Here is a 13,699-nt window from a genome sequence, read left to right on the forward strand (position 1 = left end):
TTTCTTGGCCTCGGAACCATTTTGGAATGGGAGTTTGTTCAGTTACTGACCAAATATAGTCTTGCCTCGACTCTACTTCCTGAAGTCCAGCCTGGGCACTCAGCAGGCTCACAAGTGGTTGAGTCCTTGCCTGTGCCTCGAGCTGAATCTACACACTCTATGCAAGGAGTCCAGTCTTTGCGAGTGTTTAGTCTGGCAGCTTCACACTCTATGCATGGAGTCGAGTCTTTGCGAGTGTCTGGTCGGGAATCTTGATACAAGGAGTAGAATCTTTGGGAGTGCTTTGAGATACCTCGATCCGAACAACTGAGTCTATAGAGTCTCATCTTCGATCTACAGCTTCCAGCCCTTTATCCTCACATAAGGCATTGCCCGTTTCGAGGCATAGGGCGAAGTTTCCTCGACCTCTAACACGACCTGCTTCCAGGCAGCACTCATTGCCAGTCGAGGCACTCATTGAGGCGCAGGTCCTCTTCAAAGGAAAAGCCTTCCTCATCCAGGCTCTTCGAGGCCTCCAACCCCTTGATCGAGGACACCGATTGCAGAACCTGAGGTTTCCGCTTCTCCCAGTGACTCGTTAAAGTCTGCTTATTCGCTTGGATATCAATATTCCAGAGAGGCCTCGCCTTTGTTTTCCACTCGAGGCGCCTTGAGGTCATCCTCTTGCGGATCAATTGTCCTTTTCCTCCTTCCGCCGTCAAATGGCTGAGGACCTGGATCTTAAATTGGACTCTGGTTCTAAGTACTCTAAGGCAGTGGTTCCCAACCCTGTCCTGGAGGAACACCAGGCCAATTGGGTTTTCAGGCTAGCCCTAATGAATATGCATGAAGCAAATTTGCATGCCTATCACTTCCATCATATGCAAATCTTTCTCATGCATATTCATTAGGGCTAGCCTGAAAACCCGATTGGCCTGGTGTTCCTCCAGGACAGGGTTGGGAATCACTGCTCTAAGGAGTATTTGGAGGAAGTGGGTTTGCTTCGGCCTCCTGCGGAGTCTCTCAAACTCCCTCTTAACAGGCTTCTTTCCCAGACTTTCAAACGAAACCTATTTCATTCAAACGAAACCTTATTCCATTCCTGCTGTTCCAGGCAAGTTGGAATCGAGGTATAGAACTCTACATTTCAAGGGCTTTGAGAACTCTCAACTATCTCATCAGTCCCTTCCTGTGGAATCTTCCTTGAAGGAGTCATCCTTCCAGGGTCTATGCTACTGTACCTTCTGACAGAGAGGGCAGGACCATGGACAAGTTTGGCTGTCGTCTTTATCAAAATTCAATGGTGGCCTCCAGGGTTTTGAATTATAATTTCATCTTTACTGTTTATTTCAAATATTTTATTGAAATACTCCCTGGTTTTACTAAAGACCTTTCTCAGCACAGGCTTTTAGAGTTCCAACAAGTCATTGCTGCACTAGCACAACTCAATTTACACCTTCAGTCATGTTATGATGCCTTTGAGCTTTCCTCGAGGGTCACTGCTTTCTCAGTAGTGATACGCCGCCTTGCCTGGCTTCGCACTATTGACATGGAACACCCAACATTCAGGATCGTCTGGCCAATATTCCTTGTGAGGGCAATGACCTCTTTGATGAATCTATAGAGGCCACCACCAAGAAGTTGTCTGAGCATGAGAAATCTTTTGCTTCCATAGTCGGACCCAAGCCTAAGCCAGCTCCTACCAAACCTTCTCGACCTCTTCCATCCTATCAGAGGCGTTATCTTCCCAGAGTAGCTCCTTACACTCGAGCACCTCCTAAGAAACCACAGCAACAGAAGCAACAGAAACCTCAGCCTTCTGCTGCACCCAAGGCTTCTCAACCTTTTTGACTGTCTCAAACAGAGCATAACCTCTATCGTTCTGCCTCTGTCCTCTCTTCCCATCGATGGGAGACCATTACATCAGACCTCTGGGTGATATCGATCATCTGGGAAGGATATTCTCTTCATTTCACTCAGATTCCACCTGAGCTTCCTCCAAGAGAGTATCCTTCCAATCCTTCCCAGACCGCCCTTCTTCAGGAAGCTCAAGCTCTGCTTCAACTCTGTGCCATCGAGGAAGTTCCCTTGGAACAGCAGAGCAGGGAGTTTTACTCCCGTTACTTCCTAGTTCCGAAGAAGATGGGTGATCTGCGGCCTATATTGGATCTCAGGGCTCTCAACAAATTTTTGGTCAAAGGAAAATTTTGCATGTTGTCCCTGGCATCCCTATATCCCCTTCTAGATCAGAATGATTGGTTGTGTTCTCTAGATCTCAAGGAGGCTTACATTCACATTCCCATTCATCCAGCTTCCCATCAGTTCCTCAGATTTCGGGTGAGGAATCTGCATTTCCAGTACAGAGTGCTACCCTTCGGCCTGGCATCATCTCCAAGAGTGTTCACCAAGTGCCTAGTGGTGGTTGCAGCAGCTCTGCGGAATCATGGTCTTCAAGTGTTCCTGTACCTGGACGCCTGGCTCATCAAAGATTCAACATCTCAGGGGGTTATTGTAGCAACCCAATGGACTACCTGGTTCCTACAAAATTTGGGGTTCAAAATCAACTTTCCCAAATCCCACCTCCAGCCCTCTCAGAACCTGCAGTTCTTCGGAGCTGTTCTGGACACTGTACAACTCAGAGAATTCCTTCCTCAGCAACGTCTGGATGCTCTCCTTCCCTTTCTTCACTCTCAGCAAGACACATGATGGTACTATGTCACATGGCTTCTACAGTTCATGTGACTCCTTTTGCCAGACTTCACCTCAGAATTCCTCAGTGGACCCTGGCATCTCAGTGGGCGCAGGCTTGCAACCCACTTTCCCAACACATCACAGTAACTCCTTTGAGATAGTCTCTCCACTGGTGGATGCTCTCTTCCAATCTTTCCAGAGGCTTGCTGTTCCAAACGCCCCCTCATCAGAAGGTTCTCACGACTGATTTCTCAACCTATGCTTGGGAGGCACATCTAGACAGTCTCCATACTCAAGGCCCTTGGTCCAACATGGATCGTCAATGTCACATCAATCTGTTGGAACTCAGAGCGATCTTCAATGCTCTAAAAGCCTTTCAACATCTTCTTCACGACAGAGTCGTTCTCATTCGAATGGACAGTCAAGTCGCAGCAAGCAGGGAGGCACAGGTTCTCTCCCTCTTTGCCAGGAAGCTCTGCAGCTTTGGACTTGGGCCGTCTATTACAACATCTTCCTGAAAGCTGTCTACATTCAAGGGAAGAACAATTGTCTGGCAGACAAATTGAATTGCCTTCTACAACCTCACGAATGGACTCTCAATTCATTGTCTCTTCATCACATCTTCTCTCTGTGGGGGACCCCTCAGATAGACCTCTTCGTGTTTCCACACCACAACATATTGCCTCAATTATGCTCAAGGATATACCCTCCTCACCACATGGAAGCGGATGCTTTTCTTCTGGAATGGACGAACAAGTTTCTGTATGGGTTCCCTCCATTCCCTCTGATTCTCAAGACTCTTGTCAAGCTCAAAAACAATCATGCCACTGTGATTCTAATAGCTCCTCGGTGGCCCAGGCAACCCTGGTTCTCACTTCTTCTTCAACTCAGCTGCAGGGAGCCATGCCTTCTACCAGTTTGCCCATCTCTGCTTACACAGAGTTGAGGATCTCTACTTCATCCCAACCTGCAGTCTCTACACTTGACAGCTTGGTACCTTTCAACAAAATTCTTCTTCAGTTTTCTCAACCTGTTTGGGACATTTTAGAGTCTTCCAGAAACCTGCCACTAGACAATGCTACCACCAAAAATGAACTAGATTTTCTATGTAGTGCATCTCTCACAACAAAGAGCCTCAAGCTACCTTCTTGTCTTCCGTCTTGGATCATCTTCTGCACTTATCTACCTCTGGCCTCAAGTCTACATCAATTCGAGTCCATCTTAGTGCAATTGCTGCTTTCCATCCGCCTGGAAGGGAAACCCCTCTCTGCTCATCCTGTGGTTTCCAGATTTATGAAAGGTCTTTTCAATGTCAAACCACCTCTCAAACCTCCTCCAGTGGTTTGGGATCTCAATGTTGTTCTTGCTCAATTGATGAAGCCTCCTTTTGAACTAATGGCTACGGCTCATCTGAAATACCTCACTTGGAAAGTGGTGTTTCTCATTGCTCTCACATCTCGAAGAGTCAGTGAGCTGCACGCTTTAGTTGCTGACCCACCTTTCACAGTTTTCTATCATGACAAGGTGGTCCTCCGTACTCATCCTAAATTCTTACTTAAAGTGGTTTCAGAATTTCATCTCAATCAATCCGTTGTACTTCCAGTGTTTTTTCCAATACCTCATTCTCATCCTGGAGAATCAGCTCTTCATACCCTTGACTGTAAACATGCTTTGGCTTTCTACTTAGAACGCACCAAACCACACAGATCTGCTCCTCAACTTTTTGTCTCCGATCCAAACAAGATGGGACATCCAATTTCTAAGCAAACCATCTCCAACTGGATGGCTGCTTGTATCTCTTTCTGCTATGCTCAGGCTAGACTGCATCTACAGAGTCAAGTGACAGGCCACAAAGTCAGAGCCATGGCGGCTTCAGTTGCTTTCCTCAGATCCACTCCTATTGAGGAAATTTGCAAAGCTGCCACCTGGTCCTCAGTTCATACTTTCACCTCTCATTATTGTCTGGATGTTTTCTCCAGATGGGATGGCCATTTTGGCCAGGCAGTATTACAAAATTTATTCTCCTGAATTGTCAACACTCCCACCATCCCATTCTGGTTAGCTTGGAGGTCACCCACATGTGAGAATAGGCTGCCTGCTTGTCCTGGGATAAAGCACAGTTACTTACCGTAACAGGTGTTATCCAGGGACAGCAGGCAGCTATTCTCACAACCCACCCACCTCCCCTGGTTGGCTTCTCTGCTAGCTATCTGAACTGAGGAGACGCGCCCTGTGCTGGGCGGGAAGGGACTTGCGCATGCGTGGCACGGCAGACTCGAAACTTCTGAGTTTCTTCAAGCAAGTCTGCTTGCGAAGCTGTCCGCATCCGGGCTCCGTGGATGACGTCACCCACATGTGAGAATTGCTGCCTGCTGTCCCTAGATAACACCTGTTACAGTAAGTACCTGTGCTTTATATCCAATGGTAATGCATTCTACAATATTATACCCTGCACAGTTAATAAAGCATGCTGAATGAACTTGAGCTGAATTTAATCAAGTGGATTAAGTTATTTGTCTCCCCCCCTCAAAAAAATCCTTTTTTCCCTCAAACTTTCCATTGCTGCTATTTCTCAACCAGGTAAACCAGAACGATGTAGGTTTGACATAGATGCACTCGGTTGCTTTGAAGTGGAGGGAATAAGGAAAGGGAGGCATCATTTTTAGCTCTTTACCCAGAGTAGGGAAGCAGGATGGGTGGGGGGAGACTTTGAGATAAGTTACAAAGATAGTGCCAAGGATGAAGAGAAATCCATCTGCAGTTTGTTGGAGAACGAGTCTGATAAATGAGCAAAAAAGAATGAAATAGCTCACCTGAGACATTTTATTATTCTTTCTAATATAGCTGAGCTATATCTACAAGAGATTCCTTGATATAACATTAGCATTCCAAGCAGGCAAATGGAATAAATTTTAACCAACTTTGTTTCAAATGCACTTTCCGATCAAACTTTCAGGAACTCAATTAAAACCTATCTCTTTGATAAATTTCTCTGACCCCATTTCTGCCTTGATGTATCTTTAAAATACTTCCAGATAAATTTGATTAATCTTAACATGCTAATGTAATTTTGAAAGTTTTTTTGTAATATCGCTCTCTTACTCTATAAACTGCTCTGAACTGTTTGTGGTATTGCGGTATATAAAAATATTTTTATTAAAGGATCAATGCATACGAGAAAATACAAAATATGACCATATGAGAAAGACATCAAGTACAAAATTCAAGGGTTCATGTAAAGAGCAAGGGAACACTTTTTATAAAGTTATAAAGCTACACATCCTATGGAATCCACACTTGCTTGCTGCATTTAAGTTTTTAAAACTGCCCTTTACATTAGGGGGGTAGATATTCAGCCAAGGGCAGCAAGCATCTTTTTATTTAGCCACCAATGTTATTCCTGAATATCCGGGCACAGGCATTGAAAATCTGGATTTATGCAGCCGGCTATTTCTTACTAAAGGCCTCTTCTACAAAGCTATGGTAGCAATTTCCCGCAGCCGAATGCACCGAAGCCAGTAGGAATCGAATAGGTTTCGGTGCATTTGCTGTGGGAGAATGGCTGCCAAGGCTTTGTGAAAGAACATAGGAATAGCCTTACTGGGTCAGACCAATGGTCCATCAAGCCCAGTAGCCCATTCTCACGGTGGCCAATCCAGGTCACTAGTACCTGGCCGAAACCCAAGGTGTAGCAATATTCCATATAGAATCCTAAAGAACAGCAAGATTCCGGAATCCCAAAGAGTAACAAAAGATTCCAGAACTTCAAAGAGTAGCAACATTCCATGCTACCGATCCAGGGCAAGCAGTGGCTTCCCCCGTGTCTTTCTCAATAACAGACTATGGGCTTTTCCTCCAGGAACTTGTCCATACCTTTCTTAAAACCAGCTGCGCTATCTTCTATCCGCCCTAAGTGTAATATTCAACACTTAACTGCCTAAGTAACACCACCTAAAATATAGGACCGAGTTTTATGTGGCCCTGTTTGACAACTTAACTTAGTGCTGAATATTGACCCTTACTACTACTATTATTTCAGACACATAAGTGCCGACTCCACTCTCAGACCACCGGCAAAATAGCCTGGCTCTTAGTTGTGGTCAGTTGAAATCCGGTGGCACAGTTAAATGCCACTGAATATCAGCAGATAACCCTGCACTGGTGATTTGAGAAGCCAGGGGCCATTTTTGGCCAGTTAATTCAGTGTGAATATTGCCCCTCCCCCCCTTATATGTTTAAAGTTCACGGAACGCTGGTTTTTAACGTTGCTGCAGACCAGTTCTTTTGCTATATCGCGCTGCGTCATCAGATTCAAGCGAGGCCTTTCAGAGAAACACAAAGGCCTGGGCCGGTGCAAATCAGCAGAGCCCCCCCCCCCCCCAGAGTCCTGGAATTTAAAAAAAGAAACGATACAGAAGCAGTCGAGGCAGAGTTTTAGCTGTAGAATGTAATGTAATGTAATTTATTTCTTATATACCGCTACATCCGTTAGGTTCTAAGCGGTTTGTAGAAAATATACATTAAGATTATAAATGAGAAGTAAGAAGGTACTTAAAAAATTACCTTACTGTCCCGAAGGCTCACAATCTAACTAAAGTACCTGGAAATTAATAAAGAAGAGAAAATAAAGATGGTTGAAAAAAGAAAAATTCTATGTGAACTTATAGGATGGAAATTAAACTGACAGTGAAGAACTGTATGAAAAATACATATGGAATGCAGTTAGAAGTGTGCAAACTTATCTATATTTAAGGAAAAATTAAATAGCCAATGTCGTTTTGTGTTTGTGTGTAAGTCTTTTTTTTATTGAAAATTTTGTAGAACCACCAGTCGCGATACAGAGTCAGCAAACGTGTACTTAACGATGGGCAGCTGACCTCGACCCCCCCCCCAACCCCCTTCCTATCCCCACTAGAATAGAACAACATTTTTAACATGGATAGACCAGGAGAAACCAAGCAGCAAATGTGCAGCATAGACAGGTAATAGAAGCTGTAGAATCCTTCAGATATGCTGCTGCCCAACTTGTGAGGCCCGCCCCTCGTGCCCCCCCCCAACCCTCTAAAAGGGGAATACAGAAAAACGCAGAATCCCAAGTTCAACAATGGTATTTATGTTTAGTTTTTTAGGAGAAGTGGTCCCGCTGCTCTCCCCTTCCAGAAGGCCGCAGTTGTTTTCATGAAAGAGACGCTCTCTCTAAACCAGGGGTGTCCAACCTTTGGGCTTCACTGGGCCGCATTAGCCGAAAAAAATGTTTCTGGCGCCGCATAAGCTTTCAGACGCTGCAGCAAGACACAGGAGGGAGCCGGCAAGATGGTAAACACCCGGGGGCAGCAGAGGAAAACACTGCAACGCCCTTGACCGGGGTCGCACAAAATACTTCACAGGGCCGCATGCGGCCCTCGGGCCGCAGGTTGGACATCCCTGCTCTAAACTGACAGGCAATTAGGGGAAGAGGTAACGTACAGTAAATTTGCTGGCCCTCAGCCTTTACATTGAATTCATTGAGTGGATGATAGGGTGGAATGTGCGCTTCCTGTGCAGGCTTAATAGACTTGCAGCTTTTTTTTTTTTTTCTTTCACTAGTGAAAGACCCAAAACTGAAAGGCAGGAGGCCGCTGATCGTGGACCGCGTGACAGAGCTGGACGGGAGTATGATTCGTGCTCAGCTGTCCGACTACTCTGCCATTGTCACCGGCCTGTGCCTTGCACCACGCACCAAGAAGCTGATGCGGCTGAAAGACGTTGGCGCGGTGGAGAAGCTCCTCTCCTTGCCTGCGCAGCCTCTCTGGAACCACCGGCTGCTGAAGGTAAGACGCCTCTAGACACCATGCTGTTATTTATTGATTCGATTTTCCATACCGGTTCTCCCAGAAGAGCTCAGAATGGTTTTACATGAGTTTTATTCAGGTACACGAGCATTTTTCCCTGTCTGTCCCGGTGGGCTCAAAATCTTATCTAACGAACCTGGGGCAATGGAGGGATTAAGTGATTTGCCCAGGGTCACAAGGAGCAGCGTGGGTTTGAACCCACAACCTCAGGGTGTTGAGGCTGTAGCTTTAACCACTGCGCCACTCTAGAAGTAGTCAAAGTGAGCCAATCAAGCCATTGTGACATCACTGATGATTTTGGCTCTTAGGCATTGGTGGAATGAGGCATTATGATGTCATAATACTAGCTCTTGTTATCAGAGGCTGAAGCTTTTCACATTATTTATTCAATTTTATATACCGTTCTCCCAGGGGAGTTCAGAACGGTTTTACATGAGTTTATTCAGGTACTCGAGCATTTTTCCCCTGTCTGTCCCAGCGGGTTCATAATCTATGTACCTGGAGCAATGGGGGGATTAAGTGACTTACTCAGGATCACAAGGAGCAGCATGAGTTTGAACCCACAACCTCAGGGTGCTGAGGCTGTAGCTTTAACCACTGCGCCACACTTTCCCCATTTTGTGAGAACCAAACACACATTTATTTTCAGGATGTAATCCATTTGGTTGTGCTGTCTCACAGGTATGACTTCGCAATGATGTTGTGATAACAGCGAAGGAGTAGCCTAATGGTTAGAGCAAGTGGGCTGGGAACCAGCACGCCCAAGTTCAGTATCATATCGACTCCTTGTGGCCTTGGCCAAGAAGTCACTTATCCTCCCATTATCTTGAGTTTGTTTCTGGGTGAGTTCTGGCAGCGGTGTCAATACAGGTCATGTGCTTCTCCCTCCCAATACCCCAACACCCCAAAATCTGGGCAACAACAACATAGGTGTGCCTCACAGTACACAGCCAGTTATTTAAATAAGAGAACCTAATTTCTCAAACTTGCCAGGTAGTTGCCATGGAAAATTATATCCCTAAAGTTCTCTCTCTAAATCAAGGGGATTCTCGGATAACCATGCGAATAGCATAATTCACTCACGGTACCATTCTTCATTGATCCTCCTTGAGTCAGCTATTTTTAAATACACTAAAACCTTGGTTTGCGAGCATAATTAGTTCCGGATGCATGCGTTGTAATCCAAAACACTCATATATCATAGTGAATTTCCCCATAGGAAATAATGGAAACGCAGACGATCTGTTCCACAACCCAAAAACTTTAATGCAAAATACTTTATTTCTTTAGCACTCTCCAGACCAGTAGAGGTTAATCTTTACGAATGGTATATATCCAATCATGACCAGCAGGTGGAGACTTAAAACAAAACTGTGGGACAGTATATACTATACTCCCTTCTCTATTTCCCTCAGTCTTCTTTCAGTCTCTAGCAGGTGTTGATGTGATCTGTACCCATCTCCCTTGGTAGGGCTGTTGGAATTTGTTTAGGGGGTTTATAGTCCCTATTTTTGGCCGGACAGAGCTTGGGCGGGCCCTGTTTGGGGGTTCGTCCGACCTCGGGGGTGTCAAACCCGGCGGGTCTCGAGCGGGGTCCCTCCCCCCACTTCCTCCACCTCCCCACATTTTTCTAGAGGAGCCTCAGCAGTAAGCCTTGCCCCCTAAATCAAGCAAGGCATATTGCTTCGAGAGCCTGTGGAGTCTGTTCTGTAAAAAAAAAAAAAAAATCCTGAAGTAGTGCCGGTCTGCAGGGTTGCTTCCCTGTCAGTTTAATGGTTTTTACTGTATTTTTTCATCTAACCGGCACTTTGTTTCTAGCTAGGTCGCGTATGGAGCAATTGTGCCCTTCTCCGGGGGAGTGGGACACAATTAGGTCCAGCCGCAAGGCACTCGCGGCCGGACTGAATTCGGTAGTTTGGGCCGGTGAAGTGGTGGAGCTCCGTCGGCAGCGGCTGCAGGCGCCCAGAGCTCCCTGCTGATGGTGCCTCGCGAGTCGGCTGGGAGCAGTGGGGAAGCCCGGTCTTCCCCAACCGCCCACGGAGGGATTCCCCGAAGGATTCCCTCTCAGCTGATTTTTTGACAGCTGATGCCGACTTGCCTGTTTTAGCGGCTGGGACTGTTCAGGCTTCTCAGCCGCTACAGGCCATGGAGGGAGCATTTTTGGCGGGAACTTCGCCATTTTCTCTGTCTGGCCCCTCCATTTTGTCTGCAACCTCAGGTGACCTTCCCCCTGTATTGCAAACACAGGGGCAGGTTTCAGCAAGGACCCCTGCTGGGGCAGGGAGTCCCTGGGGACCCCCAGGGTTTTTTTGCCCCCAATTTAATTTCTTTCTTTGTGCAGATAATTGGGGGTCCCACGTGCACCTGGGGGGTTTCGGGGGTGGTTTCTCTCCGTGCCCCCTATGGCTTTGCCTCCCTCTTTTCGTTTGGCGTCCCCTCTTCCTCCTCCCTCATCTAAGCGCCCGCGGGGGGGCTTGGATTGCAAATTGGTGGTCGGAGGAGCGTGTTGGCATGATTGAGGACCTGGCCGCTTTGGCGGGCTTCCAGGATCCTCTGGAGGGGACGCCCGCTGGCAGCGGGGCGGCGGGTTTCCCGTCTTCCAGAGCAGATGCGTCCGTGGTGCGCTTTTTATTCAGAGGGATGAGTTTTTAGACCTGATGTAGCAGGTCTCCTTGGTGCTGCATTTTTGAAGTTGCGCCACCGGAGATCCTGCGTATGGGGGCCACTCTGCTTCAGGGGGTCTGTCCTGTTTCCCGCTCTTTTCCTGTGCGTCAAGATTTTCGGGATTTTGTGGTGGCGCAGTGGCCTACGGGCGCCGTTTTGTTTGGTGTGCGCCTTGGCTCATGGGTATCCCATCCCGGAGGGGGATAGGGCTACCTTAATTTCGCCAATGGGGGACGCGGTGGTCTTGGCATTTACTAAGCGGCATACCGTGCCTGTTATGGACGGTTCTGCTCTTAGGGTCTCTGAGGAGCGTACATTAGAGACACTTCTAAGTATAATTTTGATGTCTCTGCCTTGGGGGTATTTGTGTGGGGCTGGTGGCTCGCACCGTGTTTCGGTGGTCTGAGCGTGTCCTGGATTGTGAGTCTGATGACTGGTCCTTAGTGGATCAGGAGGTGGTGAAGATTGAGATGACTGCCTCGTTCCTCTCGGTTGTTCTTTGTGACTTGGTGCAGCTAAGTCTGGGACTTTTGGTGGCCGCACGCTGTACCTTGTGGCTTCGCGCTTGGTCGGCGGTTGCCGCATCCAGAACTGAACTTCCCAAAATTTCCCTTTCGGGGGTTGTTTTTGTTTGGAGAGGACTTAGATCCAGTGGTTCAGACTCTGACAGACTCTGAGGTGCCCCGTCTGCCTGAGGACCGTGCCCGCCCGGCGTCTCGGGTTGGCATTGCCCAGGGGCGTCTGCGGGAATTTTGCAAGTTTCGCCTGGGGCATGGGACTGCTTCTTTCCAGGCTTCCGGTTTTTCCCCGGGGTCGGTTGGCTTAGCGCATGCAGTCCTTTCAGGGGGCCCATCGGGGGGCTGGGAGTTCCCCCCCCCCCCGGTTCCCCTGCTGCCCGTTCTGCGCGATGGCTCTTTGCCGGCGCCCCCTTTAGTTCCCGTGGGTGCCCGGCTTCGCAACTTGTTTCCCAAGTGGGCCGAGATCACGTACGATCAGTGGGTCCTGGTGGTGGTGCGGGACGGTTATGTACTTGAATTTTGCCCGCTCTCTGCTGGATCATATCTAGTTTCTCCATGTCAGGTGGCATGAGAGACGCTAGCCTTTCGCCAGACCCTTCAGCGCTTGCTAGATCTCAAAGCAGTTGTCCAGTGTCCCCTCAGGAGTGCGGTATCGGCTGGTACGCCTTTTCTTTTGTGGGGCCCTAAAGGGAGGGGACCTTTCGGCCCACTTGGTTTAAACCGAGGTCAACAGGACTCTCAGAATTCCCTTTTATTCGCATGGACACACTGCAGTCTGTCCTTCTGGCGGTTCAGCCGGGGGAGTTCCTGACTTCTCTCGCTCTGGCGGAGGCCTACTTGCCTTTTTTCCATTAGGACCTCTCCTCAGCTCTTTCTTTGCTTTGCGAGGTTGGGTCTGCACTATCAGTTCTGTGTGCTTCCCTTGGGCCTGGCCATGACTCCCCGGATGTTCACCAAGTTGATGGTGGTCGTCACGGCGGCATTGCAGTCGGAGGGCATTCTGGTGTACCCCTACTGGGATGACTGGTTGATTCGGGCGAAGTCGTTGCAGGAGAGCGCCCGAGTTACGGCTCGGTGGTTGAGTTTCTCCGGTCACTGGGCTGGGTGGTCAACTTTTCCAAGCATCTGGAGTACCTTGGGGTTCTGGTCGACACTCCTTGGGGAAGGTCTTCCTTCCAGAGGCCTGGGTAAGCAAATTGCAATCTCAGATTCGCCTTCTTTTGGCGTCCTGGTGTCCTCGGGCGCAGGATTTCCTCCAAGTCTTGGGGTCGATGGCAGCGTTCCTGGATGTTGTGAGGTGGGCGCGGACCCACATGTGTCTCTTCAGTATGCTCTGCTCCGTAGATGGTCACCCCAGAGCACAGTTTGGAGGTCCCTGTCCCTCTGTGAGGCTTGGTGCACTACAGTCTTCTTTGGTGGCTCCAGACCTCTCATCTGGTCCAGAGGATGAGTCTGGATCTATCGCAGTGGACGGAGCTTCTCAAAGATGCCTGTCTCCTCGGTTGGGAGGGCTCAGTGTCTATTTCACTCAGTTCAGGGCACCTGGTCCATGGAGGGGGCGTCCTGGTCGATCAACGTGTTGGAGACCAGAGCCGTCCCTCTGGCGCTGTTAGCCTTCCGCTCCCTCTTGATGGGCAAGTCGGTCAGAGTCCTGTCTGACAATGCCACAGCGGTGGTTTATGTCAATCGTTGGGGCACCAAGAGCGCTCAGGTGGCGGGGGAGGTGGCTCGGCTCATGCTTTGGGGCGGAGTCACACCTTCTGGACCTCTCGGCCTCTCACATGGCCGGGGTGGAGAATGTTCAGGCAAACTTCCTCAGTCACATCTTAGATCCCAGGGAGTGGTGTCTCAGCCCCGTGGCTTTTCAGTTGATAATGCAGGCTTGGGGTCAGTCCCTGATGGACCTGATGGCCACGAGTGGCAATGCCGAGGTGTTCCGCTTCTTCAGTCGTCGCAGGGATGGACTGGCCGAGCGTCTGGATGCTCTGGTTCAACCATGGCCAACAGAGGGGCTGT

General features: G+C 48.6%; 1 protein-coding gene across 7 annotated transcripts in view; it reads left to right on the forward strand.

Moving 5' to 3' along the window:
- LOC117354438 (trichohyalin-like) overlaps positions 1-13,699 on the forward strand; it is a 72,905-nt gene that overhangs the window by 47,893 nt on the left and 11,313 nt on the right. For all 7 annotated transcript variants that reach the window (XM_033931976.1, XM_033931981.1, XM_033931978.1 and 4 more), the window contains one exon: positions 8,257-8,480. In XM_033931976.1, coding sequence (XP_033787867.1) covers positions 8,257-8,480 — 224 coding nt within the window. The remainder of the gene's footprint in view (positions 1-8,256; positions 8,481-13,699) is intronic.

This window comes from Geotrypetes seraphini, chromosome 2 (assembly GCF_902459505.1).
Source record: "Geotrypetes seraphini chromosome 2, aGeoSer1.1, whole genome shotgun sequence".
Lineage (NCBI taxonomy): Eukaryota > Metazoa > Chordata > Amphibia > Gymnophiona > Dermophiidae > Geotrypetes > Geotrypetes seraphini.